This window comes from Solanum lycopersicum, chromosome 5 (genome assembly GCF_036512215.1).
Source record: "Solanum lycopersicum chromosome 5, SLM_r2.1".
NCBI classification, from domain to species: Eukaryota; Viridiplantae; Streptophyta; class Magnoliopsida; order Solanales; family Solanaceae; genus Solanum; species Solanum lycopersicum.
The window spans coordinates 7,530,923-7,550,911 of NC_090804.1; the positions used below are offsets into that span (position 1 = coordinate 7,530,923).

A 19,989-nucleotide genomic window follows, 5' to 3' on the forward strand; every position below is an offset into this window, starting at 1 on the left:
GGTTCAATTTTGCCACCAATTTCACTTTTTTTTTCTTTTTTTGGTTAGAAAAACTGTTCTTAAGCTTTAAAAATTCACCCAATTTACTGATTGCTTATAATTCTCTCTTTTGTCCCAACGAAAATATTTTTGTTACATGATTTTAAAAAAACAATATTTTTCTTATAAATAAAATATTATACTTAATTGTTATTTTTAAAGCGCATAAAAATTATTACTCCTTCCATTTTAAATTAATTAAATTGTTGAGATGCTTCATATTCTTTTTTTAGAAAAGAAGATTAAAACATAAATTAGACATAATATTCTAATTTTACCCTCATTATTATGATTATTATCATCATTATTATTATTATTATTATTATCATCATCATCATCAAGTTTATGATTAAAATAATTAAATATTAATTAAAAATTTAATTTCAATACTGATTAATGAAGAATAAGATTCAAAGAAAATTCTAAAAATAATCTTGAAAATTGAAGAATTAAATTAATTTTAAAAAATAAAAAATATCTCAATAATTCAATTAATTGTTATATCTTCTTAAATAATTTATGGTTATTTTTTATTTATTTATTTATTTTTATCATAGAGTTTCTAGAGATACGAGTTTCAAAAAAGCATTTACTCTCTTTTTAATCAAAAGTGAAAATAAAAATGTTTAATTTTGTTAAAAGAATTTCATAGAAAAATATGTAAAAAAGTTATTAATAATTTCATTTTTTCTTTAATAATTTTGCACTCCCTCTATTTACTTTTACAGCATCATACTAAAAATATATTTTAATTTTATATTTTCACTTAAGTATATCATGAGAATAATTTTATTTATTTATTTTAATCTTAATATTAAATATTTATTTTTCAAATTATTTTTTAAATCAAGTGAAATTATACACAAATACTATTATAAATTAATCACTTTATTATTTTGTAAGAAGAAAATAAACAAAAGTGAACGGATAAAATATATTTAAAAACTTAATACCAGAAGAGATGCAAGTGTACATTGTGTTTGTATATATGAAGTTATATGTTTGATTTGTTGTATTGCAAAATGCTAACTATACATTAGTCATATTTATACCATCCATTATTCACGCTCATCTTCAGCATCTTTTATCCGCACTCAAATACATTTCGTTTGATGAGATTAGAGTGGATAAGAATAGTACTGAAATTAATATGCAAGATTGTTTAATCTTATGCAGAGTTAAATTAGTTTGATCTATTAAAAACAATTATGTCTTTCACCATACTTATTTATGTATTAATAACCCTTATATTGCTAATATTGTAGTTCACAATGTGTTGGTTATACACCTCCATAACACTGCTGAATAGAGTGTATGCCTAATACATATGTATTACCTATGAATAAGCTGAAAACCCTACCAACCAAAGGATTAATTTAGTGTATTATGGACTTCTGACTTTAACCATTCTTATTCATGTATTACTATTGAAGTGTATCACTAATAATACATGTATTAGCTAAACATGGGTGGAAAATTCTCCCAAACAAATGATTAAATAATACCATGACTACTAAGTATATACTTCTCCCCTAATACATCATCAAAAGACCCATTATGATCATCCTTTTGTAAGCTAATACAGATAGGGGCTAAAGACTGCATCAGCTTTTCTTGAACCCAATCTTCCTACTCTTATGGGGAAGCATTAACAATGGATGATTAGATGTTTGGTTGTAAGTCATTTTGGCTCCATCTAGACAATGAGAGAAGAAACAACAAGATATGTGACTGCATGAGTAAATGAATGGATCTAGTTTCCCAGTATCAAAATTATGAATGTTCAAAACCAGCTAATTCCCATTTCCTGTAAGGGAATTCAAGTACAAAACAAAAATCATTTCAAGCTAAGAAAGAAATCATCAGAGACACACTTGAGAACTAAAACAACCACAATTGATTGGTCAAATCCTTTCTACCAACTTAAGAAATAAGAATCTCAAAGATACTGAGAAATAGTCTGTAAAATTTCTCACCTCTGCAGATGATACAGTCATGCAATGCTAAAATCTGCCATTACCTTTTTGGTGTAATTTAAAACCTTTTAAACCAGTAAAAGCTGTAACAGCAAGGGAAAATACAAGAATAAAAATAAAACAATCATTTCAATATGATGCTTAGCAAAACAGATGATTAGCCAACCATAAAACAAATTAAATTAACTAACTGAAAAGCAACATGAATAAGGCTGGCTTACACTTTGCAGGCAAGGTCCATTGAAATTGACAACACTGGCCTTTTCCAAGTTACAAGAATCCATATGTAATCTGGTTCAGAATCAACCAAAAACTGATACAAGAGCAATTACATATTTCCTTTTATCATAATTAACGGTATACAACTAATACAGTTGCAGTTACATATTCAGATTCTGAGAAGAAAGCATCTCATTGATATCAGCTGATTTGAATAAAATTTCCAGTAACTGAAGGAAAAAAGAATCGATTCCTTCTTTGTAGATCTAGTAATAGTCTAATAGAATCTATTCTGTTGGTAATGATACTGTTGATCATGATCTGAATCTGGAGCGAAATTGTGTGATTCCAAGGAACTCCTGAGGCGCCAGCCCTCAGGTTCATTCAGGAACTGATTTGACTCTATATAACTCCGGAGACTCACAATCACTTTGACCAACTTTGCATCACCTCGATCTTTCAATGCAGTTAGAAAATCTCTAGTAATAATATCCAGCAGCTTTCTGAATTGTGTCTTATATCTTTTGTGTAGAGCAAAACCTGCCATCTGGTAACCAAGACATTTTCTTTTTAAATCCCACCCACATTTCATCAACTTAAGAGGAGCTAATAAAGAGCTTTTTCAACTTACTTCAAGAAAAGCCTGCAATGCAGCTGCGGTGTATAAATTTGCAGGAAAAACATTTAAGAATCTGGCTATCCATGCCCAACCTTCTCTGATCCCATGCAAGTTTTGGCAGCCGTCAACTTCAGTCTGCCATAAAATGCAGTTTACTACTAAATCAGTTACTATATGAAATGATTAAGGGAAAAAAGAACAATTTTGGTCCCTGAAATATTGTGAGAGTTTTTGTCCTTGTACTATTGGCCTGAGCACATCTGACCTCCAATTAAACAAACTGAGCACTTTTAGTCCCATCACCAAATAAATTTAACAGGATTTCATATTCAACTAAAGGAAACTAATTTGGGATTCTGTCATTTCCATCAAACCTCAGGCAAAAGAAGTTCTGCACCAAGAACTCCCTTAACAAAATTACTATACGTAATATGCAGATATTAGTTTCACTAAGCTCAACCAAATAGCTTTGATCATTTCTGGCAGCATACATCTCTGCTCATAACCTGTAGTATTGGTACTTAGTATTTAAAAAAAAGGCATCTTATGTCGAATATGTTTCCTGCTCTGATGAAGTTTGTTGTGTTTGTGACCAATGATTCAGATAATAAACTTTCTATAACCATTTGGAATATTGTTGTATAACAGGATGATTTCAATTGAAACGGTCGTCGGGGTCGTGTCCTAGATCAATTATCGGGTCAGAAATTATTTTCCTAAAGAATATTTTCTTGTCTCAAGCCAAGAATAAAAGATATTTCCTAGGAAGTGTTTCTCATTCACCAACCAAACATTAAAAAATATTTTCTTAAAAATCCACTTATTTTCCAAGAAAACATTTTCTACGAAAACATTTTCCATCGAAAACATCTTCCTTTATACCAAACACACCCTAAAAGATGATGGGCACGAATTATGATGATTATATGTATATTTGGTATTCCCTTTATCATCAACTTGAAAGCATCGACGCGTAGAAACTGCTGATGTCGCTGCTGACTGAAGTAGGAAGAATGGCTAAGTTGTTAGAGAAACTACAGAACCCAAATATGGTCTTTAGTGATGAAAAAAATATATACATGTCCGTTAGTAGAAGATAACATTTGTTAGTTCTAATGAGTGACTGGACAAAAATAGCACATTTTATTTCATTTGTCAGATATGCTCACACGAATAATCCAGGGCCTAATACCGGAATAAGCAATAACTCAGACCAAAACCGCTATTTTCCCTAAAGGAGTAAGATACATAAGAGCGAGCAACATAAGCGTTGGGGATAAAGTAACAAATGTCTAAGCAACTGACCTGAACAAGTGCACCATATAATTTCATGCATGCACTTAAGCGATCCACATAACTATCAGTACTTTCTATCTTCCCATCTTCCTCTGCATAGCCAATAGCTTTGTAGTAAGCTTCTTTAGTCTGGAAGGCTGCCTGAAGTGAAAGAACAAATCAAAGCTATTTACATAGAGGTAGCAAAATATGATGTGAACCATGGGATGAAGAAAGTTAACTAATGTCTGAGACAAGATCTGTTTTCAGCACTTACAGAAAGCAAAGTCATGCTCCAAGACAATCAAGTAAGAAAAATCCCAGAAAGGACAAAAGTGGGATGTGTTGATGTCAAACAGGTAATACTAAGGTAAATACCAAGGTTGATTACCTCTGAGTACATAATGTACTTAGGAACTGTGTAAATGCAAACTTTGTTCAACTCAGCTATGAGAATTTCCATGGCAAGAGGGACCTGTGATGAAAAGCAAACCAATACGTAAGGATGGTAATCTATACATAGTTAGTACTTTCTGATCCGCACTCGTGATCTCTTTTCAAACACTAAGTTCTCTGTCCAAAATTAAACATTTTTATGTTGTTTAACATTCCTAGAGACCTTCCCATGGAATCAATACTACCTCTCAATTTCCTTCGGCTTTTTTAAATAAGTAAAGGCATTTTGTTAATAAAGGTTCAGTACGAAGCTAGTACCAAGACACAGTACAGCATCCAAATATCCTTCGGCTAGAAATTTCTGACTTTATTTTAAATTCGAAAATATTTCCCTGTATTTTCCGCAGTTCACCTTTTGAGCTCAGGTATGAATATTGTCTTTGGATAGAAAAGAATTTCTTTTTTTTGGTGGTTTAAGGAAATTTCGCTTCCGGGTTTGAGTTTAAATTTGTTTTTTGGTATAAGAAATCATCAAATTCCCAAGGGCTCCTTTGGTACGAGGGACAGGGGGATAACTAATCCCAATATTAATTTTAGGATGAGTTTATCCCATGTTTGGTTGGGATAAAATTGTGGGATAACTTATACCGGGTTTAATTATCCCAGGATTGTAGTATTATTTTTATCCCACAGTGAGGGTGGGATTACAATCCTGAAATGACTAATCTTGTGATAACTTGTTCACCAACCAAATAAGCCCCAAGAGGTTTAGAAGCCTTCAAATGGGTGAAAATTACAATCCCTTGAAAACATTGTGGAATAAAAAAAGAAACAGAGCATTAAGTGCAAACTGGAGAATGTGACAGCAATTAACCAATCAATGTACTAGAAGGGCAGTTTGCTTGACAATCCGTTGCCCCAAATTTGTTTTGGTTCAGGAGAACATTGTTTAATGTAGAAAGTTACAATGAAAAAAAAGCACCAACAATCTGAAGTCATATGATATTCAATCTACGATAAAGGCAAGATTGATTTTCGAGGGAGCATGTTGGTGTTTTACACCTTGTCAATGAAGGAACAAAAGAACTTCTATTGCTTTCTTTGCAGTTATTGATGTCAACCTCCTACTTATAAGACGAGAACTAACATGGGCCTACGATAGCAAGAAGACTAAGAACAATAACATAATTACCTTTGATGTAACATGGACAATTACACGACCATAAGCATAGACTGCACTGTTAAAGCTTCCTGTAGGCTTCACACACAGGGACACCACCTATAACAGCGAAAACCAGAATCACAGTAAATACCTTAAATGTTTTACACAAAACTCCAACAGTAAAATATATTCAATATACACAACTCAACCGCCACATCAAGAACCTACAATTTTCTACAAGCATAAGCACATGCAAACCACAGATCCCCACCATCATCCCCGGCCCCTCCCGAAAAGAGGAAAGAATAATGAAAAAGAAGTAAAAGAGCATCACAAGAGACACCGAAAGACGAAACCCCAGTTAAAGACCTAATTTAGGATTTTACCTTCTGTGCGAACATTGCAATGCTGATGGATTGTGGACATGTTGAACCACTAATTAGCTTAATTAATTCATCTGCTTTCACTCTGCATAGGTAAAAGTAGTATATATGTATCAAAGAGCAATATAGAGCTTCCACCTCTTTGAAGTTTATACCCAAAAATGGTTTAAAAATGCACGTCAGAGCAACCAAAAGTGTGACTTAAATATGGAAGATAGATAATGATTTAAAAAAAAAAAAAATCTAAGGAGATGAGGTTAATAATCCAAGAAATAAGTATCCAGATACCTGACATTTTCTTTTGAACCAGTGATAGTTCTGATTCGTCTGGCTATTTCCATTTCAAACTTTCGGTAAGCCTGTTAAGAACAGAGAATTTTTGTTGTAAACGGTAGAATATCAGAAATTACTTGACCCAAATTAACATCCTTAGGATCATAAATAGAAGTCCAGCCCAAAGCTCAGTATACTAGGATGGAACATCATATTTCCACACATCAAGCAACAGAAAAATGCATCTGATCAGATTCCAACTAAAGAAGCAAGTTTTTGATCATTACAGTCAAAAATCAAATTGCCAAAGTTAAACAGCATTATCAAACACGTCAAGCAACAACATGACACATCTAGTAACGTTTCAATCAATTTCTAGAAAGAAGTTCTCCTACAGACCTAGAAGAGTGAGAACCAATTGGAAATAACTTCTCAACAATGAGCTCACAGTGGATGCACGTGGGAGGAGGTGCACAATGGAGGATAGAGGTCTCCAAAACCTACAGTGACCAGCACACCACCATTTCTCTCTGTTTTGTTATTTCAGCTATATGAAGATTCAAATGCACTTGTCAAAATCTCTCAATTAGTTTCCCAAACATGCAAGGATCGCATAATTAAATGTAAGAAGTTCTAAGAACTTGGACCAACCACTCCCAGGGCACAATTGGATTGGTTAATGATTATGTTAGCAGGGAAGAGTTAACTTTCAAAGTGAATACTTGCTCTGTTACATCATACATGAAATATGACACTTTTTCACTGACCATGGAATTTAAAATGTTAATTTGACTTTTTCTTTAGACAAATATTCGGAGCAGTGAAAGAAAATACCAAACCAGTAGTTGAAAACTTAGTCTGATACAGCAAATCACATCCATGTAATTCTAATAGTTAAATGGTTTTTAAAATTGTGAAAGTAGAATACAGTAACATTATGAATAGAATGGTGTCACATATTTTGGGATATCCCATAAGGGAAATTACAATAGAGATTAGTAAAAAGGGCTTTCTTGACTAGTACACTTAGTTGATGCCCAACTGTTTAGGAACCCCCATTCGCAAGCCTCTGCAAAGAACACTTCACTTTATGCAGCAAGAAACACAACAGTCCAATAAATCTGGATGAAATTTCAAATATTGATTCGCAAGGTTACCTTGTTTGAACCCAATCCCAGTGCGTCATTCTGCGCAGCTATTTCATTGTAAACGGACAATCTTTTCTCCTCCAGTTTTTGAGCATTTTCTGTCACCCTGATTGTATTTCCTGCTTATTGGAAATTGGAAAGTTGAAATCAAGGCATATATTTACAAGAACTAGAAACAGAGAAAAATAACAGTACATGTTTCATCTTGGCAGTTAGAGGTTAGGGTACCATACACTACCTGTTAAAGGATATAATCCAGTTTACTCAACCAGTAACAAAAGTTTTGCCAATAACTTTTCATAGTAGACTATGGTGAAAAAGCCCAAAATAACCTTAAAATTAGGGTAGATCTAATTTGGTCCTTCATATATAATACTCTTAAGAGACATTACCAGAAAAGATAACACCCAAAGGCTAATGCTAAAAGAAATAAAGAATTAATGGGACTAATGGAACTAATGGTAAAAAGACAACACTGCAAAGGAGCATCCCTTAATAGAAGCCCAGGGTTAGAAAAAAGTTCACTCAACAGTTGCTGAGATTATCAAATTAGAGAATCATGTTTCTCCGCGCTATCTAACCAAAAGATATCTATTCTAAACACAGCATATGTATTAGCAAATTATGACTGATGGCGAGTGCATGCATACTTAATCGTTTGTTTTGCTATTAGTAATACTGTTTTTTGATAAAGGTAAAGATAGATCGATATTACTAGTATTACTATTATTATTATTTTGATGAAGTAATTGTTACATTGATTGGCATCAAGAAGATGCAGAAAACAGTACAGAGTAATTAGGGAAAGCTCCTAGATACAAAATCTACAGATAGAGCATTGAGCCATTCCCTAAATGAGAAAAAAATCTGGTTGTTTATCCAAAGACAGGGAGCTAATGAAATCTAATAGAGGAATAACATTAGATATAGGGGTTAAACTGCTCCAGCTGAAAAGAAACATCAAACAAAGAGAGAGATGAACTCTTACCAAATCAAATTTGAATGCACAGATACTCGATTCCAAGAGGAGGAAACTATTGAAGCTGATTTCTTGATATTTCTTTCACTAAAGGTTCTTTTTTATTTTTTTCTATATAAAATCAAGTCAAAATATGTGTTAGTGTACATGTCACACATCCAACACATATGGCCGTCAATGTTTTACTTTTTCTTTTTCTCACCCTTCACTTGAGTTTTTCTGGACTACTCTTTTGTTTTTGATTCAGTTGTTGTCCATAATGATCTCAGAAGGAGTGCCCTCTATCAGTCTCTTTGTTTTCCCTTTTTTCTGTGGCCATACTGGTAAAAAGATTTTTTTTTTTTTGGATACTTTTAAGCTAGACTACTCCTATGAAAATAAAGGAAGTCCATTTTATTCAGTCAGCAGTAGCAATTACAGAACACTATCCAGAATAAAGATTGACATTTTTCTCTTATGAGATGATATAACAGAAAGGAAGGCAAGGTCAGTGAGATGATATCTTCATATCCATGTTTCTCCCTTCAAACAGATCAATAGACTTGCTGACGAACAATACAAACGATCTCTGCCTCATCATGCACTCCATCCGCATTGGTTCTCATAAACTGGCAAAATGTAATTGCATGGCCCTTGGCCACAGAGAAGTTTCACAGCTTCAAGGTGACTTGTGAAATGACACTGGTTTGTCAGAAACATATAATTGTTTTTTTGAGAATGTTCATCAGACATGTATATACTGATCGGTCACCTGCTTAATGTCCAAAAGCATGGTGTGAACAGTTGAGACAGACAATCCCAGGTAGAACATTTCATTAGTATATTTTCTGGAGAGTTTTTGGACTTTTATCTTCAGTTACTCTTTTCCATTAGCCTAATTCCCAGCTTTTAAATTCAGTTATCTTTTACATCAGTGAATAGCCTCCAATCAAGCCTGGATCAAAAGTTCTCATTTTCTACAAAGTTAAAGGACTATTTATGTCCAACTCTATATATAAGGGATCCAAATAAATTTACCCATATGGCTTATAGTTAAACCACTGATTAGGTTTCTCCTCTCAGATTATGCATAGAGCATTTTGTTCAAGTAATTATTTATTTGAAATGATTGAGAAAAAATAAAAAGAAGAAGAGTAGGAGGACGGTCAAATACCTGTTGAATGTTTCTGCCCATCAGATATGGGTCTCGCAGGCTGACTAGTGACATCCCTTGAAACCTTGCTAGCCTCTGGAGAAGCAGTCATCACTGACTCAGATGACTTCTTATCTGACGCAGCTGCAGCTTCTTTTGCTGCTTTTCTCTCAGCTTCCAGCGCAGCAGCTTTTTCCTTTTCAACTCTTTCAGCTTCCAGCGCAGCAGCTTTTTCCTTTTCAACTCTTTCAGCTTCCAGCCTAGCTTGCACCTAATGGAATGGAACTTATCATTACCCAAAAGGAGAAAATTAAATTACAAAACTGCTTCAATTCTTTCCAGAATCATTATAAACAAGTGGGAGTTGATAGTTCAGACAACTGCATTAGGCAACAGATGCAGCATGATGGGGAGACAAATAAGCAGCCAGACTATACAAGAAAGCCAGGGATGCTAGAACCAGGGGAATGTGAGCATTAGCAATTACAGCAGTATGCCACGGGAAAAAAACAATATCAATAAGTATTAACTTATTAAATCAACACAAGCACTATTACTTCCTTGTTTAGTGATAATTCTCACAAATATTTAACTTTGTAAAATCTCAAGAAATCACAAGACGGCAGGTGACAGAAATGCAATTGGATAATAGTCAAAAACACAAACCTTGGTTTCTGTTCTGATCCTTTCTTGCCGGGCTTTTTCTTCATGAAGAGCTTTTTCTTTCCTCTTGGCCTCTTCACGAGCTGCATCATCTCTTATTCTCCTTTCTTCAATTTGGGATCTGTGTTCGTGATCCCTTTGTACCGTAGTTAGGTGATCATCAAGGGCTTCTGCACTATACTAATATAATTAAGTCAAAAGTACATCCCCACTAAACTTAAAATGTAAGAATATGTAAATGGTGATTTAACTTCAAACGCTGAGTACTCCTAAGGAGTATAGAGTGAACAAGAAACTTAAACGAAAAAGTTAATGGTTATCGGTCACAAAGTATCGTATCGTACTGAGAGTGCATTCCTCAACTGCTAACAAGGGTGTGCATGTAGTTAGTATAAATAATAACCACTTGCCATCAAAGTGACACCTTTTGTAGTCAGCCAAGCTTCCTGCTTATTCATCTATTGACATTGAATTAAACCCACTGAGAAACATCTATACCTTATACATCATTGAACATTGAGAAAAATGTTTAACCATGATGAATAAAGCTTAATGCAGAAACAAGCCTTCACTTGCAAAATAAGAATAATACACCTTACATTTTACGTTGGTACTGCATGTCGAATTTTCTGTTCATTTCCCTTTGAGCTTCAGTGTTTCTCTCAACTCGTTCTAGTATGGAGGCAAGCTTCTCACTTTCATCCGTCAACTCGGCTTCAAGTACTGATAGTTGATCTCTCATTTCCTCCTGTTGTAACATAGCAATAGAAAGAGATTGGGTTTAATATTTTATTTGTTTCCTACGTGAAGCAAGGCTGGGGCATGGTCAGAGAAAGTTAACGAAGCATATAACTTAAGTTACCAACCGCAATAGTAAGCTGATGGTCATGAGCTAACTCAGATAAAGCACTTTCCACTAATCCCACTTTATCCATTAGATCATCTTGAAGTTCGATGTTTAGGCCTTCTTCAGATTGGTCGCTATCACTGAAACAACGTTAAAATTGCTGCACTAAGCCTTAATCAAGAATAAATAAAACGCACATGCAATGCGGTGGCTTATGACTTTTTGTACAACATGAAGTCCTGAATTTAAGGAAGTATATGACTAAATGTAAGTTTATGCTGGAAGAAATAAGATGCAATGGATGTAATTTATTTTTAAAAACATAATGAGTTTATGAGGTGATATTAAGTGCCCACGACCACCGCCACACACACCTCTCCTCCTGATTGGAAGAGTATGCCTAAACTGTTGGCTCAGTAAGCAACTGCTATAAACATGTAGCGGCTTCAACAGGCATATGGCGAAGTAACTGTGAGACGTGTAACATGGGTAAGGGCATTCATGCAACATAATTTACACCTTGTTTCTCTGTTTCAATGGACATCCTCTCATTCTTAGAGTCTTTTACTATTTGCAATTATTGAGTAGTTACCTCAGATAGATTTCGTGACAGGCAAACCGTTTTCCTCCCATAAGTAAATGATCACCAACTTCATGCTTAGTATCTCTGTCCATATCCTCCACGTCGTCATCAGACACTTGCATAACAAAGCCTCTCCGAGAATTATCCTTCGAAGCCGAGAGTTGTCTGAGCAAAGACAGATTAGAACAAAGTAGAATAACATTTGCTTTGCAGATGAAACAAAGAAGTACATACCGAGATTCTGTTTTCGTAAAAGGTATTGGAAATTTTGATGATGGATTGAGCTTCTTCTCAATCGAATTGAGCTCAACCAATAAAGCATCAAAGGTCCAATCAGGATTTGGATCCAGGGTGACTCCATCAACACTTTTAGGCAACGGGAGTTGCAGTTTAACAGCACCCCTGTGAACCATAACCATAAATCAAGATAAACCAAACAATTACTTAAAATGTTCTAGTGTCACAAACTGAAAATATGAACTTGTTATCACTAAAATTAACACATGAACCCTAGCATCAACATTTTCCTGGAGTATTACAAACGAAGAAAAAATGGATACACGAACAAATAGTAACTTACATTTTTTTTTTTTTTGAATAAACTAGTTCTTCCCAAAACTAGTCTTGAAATTAAAATAAAATTAATTAATTACCTGTTACAATTGAAAAGGCAGAAAATGTAAAGATTATAACAGGAACACGCATAAGGGGAATCTGAAAACTAAACCCTAAGACCATCTCACCCTCTCTATTTTCCTCCCCCTTTTTTTTTTTTTTTTTTGACTATTTTATTATTATTTCTATTACTTTCTAATTAACCTATTATTTTACGGATAATGTGATTAATTAAATATTTAATATTTATACTTCTTTTATAAATGTGGTATAATATTTTTAAAAATATATTATTTAATATATACCATTTTAATTTCAAAGTCATATATTTTTTTTCATAATTTTCATCAATAATAAAATTTTATTATTAATTTTCCTTATAAAGAATACACAAAATTAAAATGGTAAGATAGAAAAATTAATTTAAATACAAGATAACAATAAAATATATGACATAATAATTTAAATACAAGATAAAATACAATACATAACACAATAATTAATTCGCGATGAAACAAAAATAACGTCGAAAAGATGTGAAACATGCATTCGAAGCTTTACAATTATTGCAAGACCGTCATATTTTTTGAATAAAGAAAGTGCTACATGATATAATGACTACATGTATGGGATATCAAATTGCCTCCTAAGGTTAGTTGCTTCAACTGGACTGCACTCCATGGAGCTTGCGTGACCCAAGACAACCTGACCCAAAGGAAGTTTCAGATGGCTATCAGATGTTATATCTGCAAGAAGGAAACATAACCACACAACCACGTATTTATACAATGTCAAATAGCAACAAACTTGTGGAGTATGTTTTTAGCTCTTTTTGGCCTCAAATGGGTCATGCCTCAGAATACCAGGGATGTTATAATAAGTTGGGGTTGCTGGAAAGTTGATAGCACCATCAAAAGAATCTGGAAGATGACCTGCAACATTTTTTGGAGTATCTGGAACAAAAGGATTAGAAGATGTTTTGATGGAATATCAACTACCTACCAATCTTTAAAAGCTAACTGCCTCATTTTTTTTGTATAGTTGGGTTTATTTACCCCCTCTAGATTGCCTTGATTCATTTCTCAATTAACAATGTAAAGGAGAGCTGACCTTTTGCTACTAAGCTTTTGTAACTATTATCCATCTACTTGATGTCTACAATAGTACTAATTACTTCAAAAAAAAAAAAGAAGCTACATGCATTATACTACACAGCGTGATAATTGAGGACATGATCTTAATGCACCGATCAAGATGTCGTAGAGGCTTCAATTGCAACGACTGAAATGGTGGTAGATGAAAATCTCCGATTTGAACAATTTTTAGCTAGACATAACAAAATTAAGGACAAAAATGGTCAATTTGAAATCCTTAATGTATTGATAGATCATTTATTGGAGTAACGTAATAATTTCAAAAATTGAGCATTTATGTAATGTTTATGTAATTGTATTTTACTTTTATTTGAATCTCTTCCATAATTTATATGATATATTCGTTCAATTTTATGGTATTTAAAAATTTAGAATAAAATATTACTTCTATTAAATAAAAATTTGAAAAAATAAAATTTTGTATCACATGAGAATTATATAAATAATTATCGATAAAAAAATAGATGATTTATATTATGAAATAGGAAAGTAAGAATGAAATAGAAATAATTATATAATATTAAAGAGAGAGAAAAAGATTTTATTTAGAGAGTAAAATAGAGAATGGGGTTGGAGTTGGTTGTCTAGAAAAATAGAGAACTTTATATTTGGAGAGTAAAATAGAGTATAGGTTTGGATATCCCCTAATAAGTAATGCAGACTAGAGCATGGATTGAGGGACCTTAAAAGGGAATGAGGTGGCACTGATTTAGAAAAAGGTTTCCAACAACAACATAACCAATATAATCCCACAAGTGGGATCTAGAAAGGGTGATGCATATGCCGGCTTAGTAGTAATATTGGGAGGAGCTTAAGAAGGAAAAAGGAGACATTGATTTCAAATAAGAGTTTCCAACAACAAGATACAAGTGTAATCTCACAAAGGTGGTGTGTACGTAGCCTTACCTCTACTTTGTGAAGGTAAAGAAGTTGTTTCTGATAGACTCGGTTCAAGTAAAACATATTAAAATCAAGCACGCAAAGAAAATACAATAGTGAAGAACCCATGCTAAAAATAAAAGAAAGGAGACCAGTAATAACAATACGGTAACCGAAGCAAAGATAAGTCACTAGTCCACAACTAGGTAGCTACTTTTTTTGGTAAAATAATTAAATCATATTAGAAAAGCATCAAGAAGATTTAAGGTTACAAGAGAACAAAACATGAAGCAAACTTAGGCTTAAACCTGTGAAACAGCCAAAAGATTTCCTGAATATTCTACTTAGCTAAAGATAGGGAACTAACAAAATCCAAAAAAATTATCCACATTGTTTACTGGGGAAAGAAAGTGTCAACTAAATTTTGCTTGTCTAATACGCTACAGTGAATTCCATTTTTTGGCCATTACTTCTTCATTGTATTTTAGTATATTCTTTTACGATATTCTGGTCTACAGTCAGACTTGGGGACATCATTTGCAGCACTTAACTTAGGTTTTCCAAATTCTTCATGAGCACAAATTGGTGGCTAAGCGTTTTAAATGCTTATTTGGGCACCTCAAGTTGACTATCTCGGTCATGTCATTTCCAGCAAAGGTTTAGCAGTTGACCCTTCTAAAATATCAGCGATCAGTTGTGGCCAATTCCAAGAAATGTTAAGAGGGTACGAAGTTTCTTAGGTTTTGTTGTTAAGCACTATGGCACAATTGCTAGTCCTTTGATTGATTTACTAAAAAAAAAGCCTTTCAAGTGGGGGGATGCCGCACAACTGACATGTGAGACTTTGAAGGACAAGCGAAGTTGCACTCCAGTCTTGGTGTTACCAGACTTCACATAAGAATTTCACATGGAGACGGAAGTTTCTGGTGTCTGTGTGGGGGCTATCTTATCCCAGAGAGGTCATCCCATCGCATTTTATAGCTAGAAGTTGTGTTCTATAATGCATAAAACTTCGACCTAACATTGTAAGATGTATGCCATTACTCAAGCAGTTGGTAAATAGAGGCAATATTTACTAGGACGGTGTTCCACAATTGTTACTGACCAACAACCACTCAAAAATCTGAATGATCAAGTTATTTAGACGCCTGAGCAACAACAATGGTTAGGGAAGTTGGTTGGGTTTGATTTTCATATTGTGTATCACCCTAGGAAGCTTAACAAGGCCGTTGATGCACTCTCTCGACCTGTTGAGAGGACTATAAATGCCTTACCTATTTGAACTTTTGACTGAATTGATAAAAATTTGAATGGCCCCGAATCCCATACTGAAATGTTTACCATTAAGCATGACATTGAGCACCAAACTGCTACCTACTCTGATTATGTCTTTCGAGAAGGGTTATTATTTTTCAAAGGAATATTGGTTATACCATATGATACCCCGGTATGCATCCGTTTATTAAAATAATTTCATTCTTCCCCTATTGGCGGGCACGCTTGGATCGCTTGTACTTTTCGCCATCTCTCATCTAATTTTTATTGACACCATATGGGGCGAGAGGTACAACTTTTATGACAGTTTATCAAGTGTGTCAACAAATGAAGGACTTTAATTGCAGCCCTGCATGCTTTAATTCTGCAATCACTGCCCATACCCAATGTGGTGTTTGAGAAAATTGCTATGGACTTAATCACTTGCCTTCCGAGTTCTAAGGGGAAGGCCACATTCATGACTGTTCTAGACCGCTTGTCAAAATATGGGCATTTTATTCCATTGTCATCCACATTCACAACACATTATGTTGACTTAGCTTTTGTTGCTAATATCATTAAACTACATGGACCTCCACGAGTTATAGTAGATGACAGGGATCCAAGATTTCTTCACTCTATTTGGCAGGAAATTAATTGACTCCAAGGCACTACTCTAGCTATGAGTACAACATATCACCCACAAACTGATGGTCAATCTGAAGCCTCGAATAAGTGCATTGAACTATATATGAGGTGTTTTATTTTGGAGAGTCCTCACGAGTGGGTACCAATGCTACCTTGGGTCGAATTTCGGTACAACACCACCTTTTATTCGTTTGCCGAAGTGATACCTTTTCAGGTATTGTATAGGCGTGAGCCTTCTACTATTTCTCGTTCCGTGTTTGGCAGTGCTGCAAATGATTTAGTCGAGAAGTACAAGCTGGAGAGAGATGAAGTTTTGGTGCTACTTCAGAACAACTTGTTCAAGGCTCAAACAGTATGAAATTATATGTTGACGCTTGTCGAACAGATTCGCAGTTGGAAGTTGGGGATCGGGAATTCGTGAAGCTCAAGCCTTACAGGCAAATTTCCCTCAGTTTGCAGCACCACCACAAACTCCACCAGAAGTACTTTGGTCCTTATCAAGTGCTGAACGAATAGGGTATGTTGCATACAAACTTGATCATCCAGTTGATGCATAAATTCATCTCGTCTTTCATATTTCTAAGCTCAAGAAATGTGTGAGAACCCATGTTGAACAATTCACACCCTTGATTAAAGTTCCTGTCGAAGATCAACATCAACCGAACCTTGAGGACAAGGTTCTTTATTGGGAGGGAAGCATTGATATAGATAAGCCAACCCAAGTTAGTAAGGAAAATGAGAGTGGGCTCATGACAATTAGGAAAAGCCAATGAATCAAACAACCAACAAAAAGCTACAAGACTATATCCTAGGCTAAAGGAAAGACAAGCATGTGAGAAGCATATGAGTGAGAAAAGTTGTTATATGCAAGAGTACTGCAGAGTAGCGAAGAAGACATAAGTGATAGCAACATTCTCTGAATTCTCATCGTATTTCTTCTCAGTTTTCTCACCCTCTTCTATCTTACTGTTTTAGTATTTTTCCTATTGTAATTGTTTTTCTTTTGAGAGTTGAACTACCAGATTTCCTTTCTGTAATTTTTCTTCTTGAGTTTTCAGTTTAAGTATTACTACTATTTCTGTAATTGGGTTGAAATTTGTTCCACCATAACTAATAGTAAATACAGAAGTTGACACATAATTACAAGGAAATTAGTCCAAGTAAAGCATTTTTACTTACTATATAATTAAATAGAGAAAGAAGCAAAAGTAACAGATACACTACTGAATAACTTTCGAAATTGATTCTAGAAAAAAAAACTCACATCAAGCGACTAAAAATCAATCAAGTACTTACTCAGTAAATCTTTTCCCTTTAGAAAGAGGATCAAAGTAGTTTTAGCATGTAACCGTTTTAGAGGAAGATAACAAAATTGAAGTTGATGATGCAGAAGAGAAGGAAACCAAATTGATTGAGTATGAAAATAAATCAAACTTTTTGCATCTATTAAAGTCTAAACTAATCAGTACCAACTTCATATAAACAAAAAAAAAATTCCAACTACCATAATCAACAATTAGCAGGCTGCATAGAATCGAGCTAAAGAAGCATGCAATGATTTCAATCTATCAAAAATCATTCACATCGTCAGAACTTGGAGATTTTCGTTTAGAGCTACAAGCACAGGGGAATATGGCTGTGTGGGTGAGTATTAACCAAAACTTAACACTAAAATGACACCAGTAGCAAATGGTAACACAAACCAAAGAAAAATGATACCTGGAATAAATTTGAGAAGTCGAAACCTCGAAGCTCAACAGAGAAACAGGTGAAGTTGTGGAACTCGACCTATAACCCTCTCAAGCCTGATTCTAGGAGTGTCCTCATTGTCGTAGACTTGTGTTGGAGAAGAGGAGAGGGGACCCGGATGGTCTCGGTTTCAACGAAGGGGGAAGAGAGGGAGAGAAAGGTGTGGAGCCGGTGGTGTTTTAGAGGAATTGGGTGGTGGAGAGACGGAGGAGGTGCGGTGAGAGATCGGGTTACGGATCGATCCCATGGGTCAATTGGAAGTAAAAGAACACTTAACTAAAGAAAGCTACTCTACGAGTGGCTACTTACTTTCACACTCATGCTTGTAACTACCGTTTACTGTTTGAATATATTTTCTCGTCTCTAATTACTTTTGAATTGATAAATCAAGAAAGTATTTTTTTATCTATTATATCATCAATTAAATGACTAATTATATTTGAAAATGTCACGTCATAATTAATAGGGGTAACATGGTAAATTCAATACGTTATTAATTATTTTCTTAATAAGTGTGTCAATTCAAAAGTGGACAAGTAAAAAGGGACAGAGGGAGTATATATATAAAGTAGTAATTGAACAGGTTTTTCATGCTCCTCCTTGTAGGTATATGCATACTCTGATAATATTAAAGATGGAAAACATCATGATCTAATTATATAATCATATGAATATATAAAAGAAAATTTTAAGCCCGCCTATATGGGGCCACTATAAATCATAATTTACTTTTAATTTATTTATTTTCAATACTAGCCTTACACTTTCATTAAAAGTTGTGACTTTTATGAAAATATGCGACTTTAATGAAAATGTGCGACTTTAATGAAGAGTTGTGACTCTTATGAAAAGTTATTACTCTTATGAAATATTGCGACTTTTATGAAAAGTTGCGGTTTTATAAAGAGATGCGACTTTAATGAAGGAGTTGCAATTTTTATAAAAAATTATGAGTTTTATGAAAGGTTGTAACCTTTCGAAGGGTTGCAACTTTTCCAAATAGTTATAACCTTTACGTTAAGACATATAAATATTTGTTTACACTACAATTTGTTTTCTATAAATAGTGAGATTTCCTCTCATTTTAAAACAAGGAAAAATTTTAACCTCCTTCTCCTCTTCTTCTTTGCAATGAAATATTCGTATATTTTATTCATGTTGAGTGGCTTAGTGACACTATTGCTTATGTTACAGATCTTGGTATGTATCTTTTACAATCATTAATTTATGTTTATATTATTATGGATAAATGATAAGATGTAATAATGTTCATTTTTCTTTACATTATTAATCTTTTATATAAGATAATATAGTATTTTAGTTTTAGCGACTAGTAGGTTTTAAGTATTATTTGATATATTTCGTTATATATATATATATATATATATATATATTCATTACTTATCAAATTTATACTATTTAATTACTCATCACATATATTTTGCTATAATTACTACTCGCAACTAACATTATACATTAATTACGTGGGTTGACTTCGAGTTTGTATAATTAGTCACATTTTTATATGTATAATTCGCCAGGATATACCAATACATATGGATAATATACAATTATTTAACCTATATACATATAAAATTCACCTCTGTTCCACCCTCTGCCCTCTCTTACTCGCCTCTCTCCTCCCTATTTCAATCTCGCTCGCCTCTCTCCTCCCTCTCCCAATCTCACTTGTCATATATACAAATGCATATGTATAATATACAATTATATACATTTACAATTGACCTCTTTTCCACTCTCTGCCTCTCTCGCTCACCTCTCTCCTCACTCTCTCGATCTCGCTCGCCTCTTTCCTTCATCTCCCAATCTCTCTTGTCATATATACAAACTCATATGTATAATATACAATTATCTAACCAATATACATATACAATTCACCTTTCTCCCACTCTTTTCCCCCCCTCTCTCAACTCTCTCCTCTCTTTCCCAGTCTCGCTCGCCTCTCTCCTCCATATAAGATGTAGCTACAAATCAT

The 19,989-nt window shown here is 34.0% G+C and overlaps 1 protein-coding gene and 1 long non-coding RNA gene across 4 annotated transcripts; both read right to left on the bottom strand.

Moving 5' to 3' along the window:
* Positions 1 to 2,218: 2,218 nt before the first annotated feature.
* Positions 2,219 to 12,479, bottom strand: LOC101248103 (mRNA export factor GLE1). Of its 3 annotated transcripts, none has more exons than XM_010322647.4 (15): positions 12,348 to 12,479; positions 11,929 to 12,096; positions 11,704 to 11,859; positions 11,131 to 11,251; positions 10,864 to 11,012; positions 10,268 to 10,439; positions 9,623 to 9,872; positions 7,500 to 7,609; positions 6,358 to 6,428; positions 6,073 to 6,154; positions 5,717 to 5,803; positions 4,520 to 4,603; positions 4,159 to 4,290; positions 2,866 to 2,988; positions 2,219 to 2,781 (listed from the first exon to the last, which is right to left on the bottom strand). In XM_010322647.4, the coding sequence occupies exons 3-15, from the start codon at positions 11,814 to 11,816 to the stop codon at positions 2,512 to 2,514; spliced, it is 1,764 nt and encodes a 587-aa protein (XP_010320949.2). In that variant the 5' UTR covers positions 11,817 to 11,859; positions 11,929 to 12,096; positions 12,348 to 12,479; the 3' UTR covers positions 2,219 to 2,511. The 3 variants fall into 3 exon arrangements, with proteins under 3 accessions (XP_010320949.2, XP_004239149.2, XP_069153995.1); XM_004239101.5 differs by having other exon boundaries at positions 12,275 to 12,475; XM_069297894.1 differs by lacking the exon at positions 12,348 to 12,479 and having other exon boundaries at positions 11,929 to 12,272.
* Positions 12,480 to 12,830: 351 nt separating this feature from the next.
* Positions 12,831 to 18,766, bottom strand: LOC138348371 (uncharacterized). Its single transcript, XR_011220964.1, has 2 exons — positions 17,964 to 18,766; positions 12,831 to 13,014 (listed from the first exon to the last, which is right to left on the bottom strand). It is a non-coding gene; the product is annotated as an uncharacterized lncRNA (long non-coding RNA).
* Between the last annotated feature and the right edge of the window lie 1,223 nt (positions 18,767 to 19,989).

Coding starts and splice junctions, on each gene's coding strand:
- LOC101248103 (XM_069297894.1), bottom strand. CDS start 12,113: ATGGTTATGGTTCACAGGGGTGCTGTTAAACTGCAACTCCCGTTGCCT. Junction 7,610..9,622: donor TGGGCAGAAACATTCAACAG/GTATTTGACCGT, acceptor TCCAATAAGCAG/GAAATACAATCAGGGTGACA. Junction 2,989..4,158: donor TATATGGTGCACTTGTTCAG/GTCAGTTGCTTA, acceptor ATTTTATGGCAG/ACTGAAGTTGACGGCTGCCA.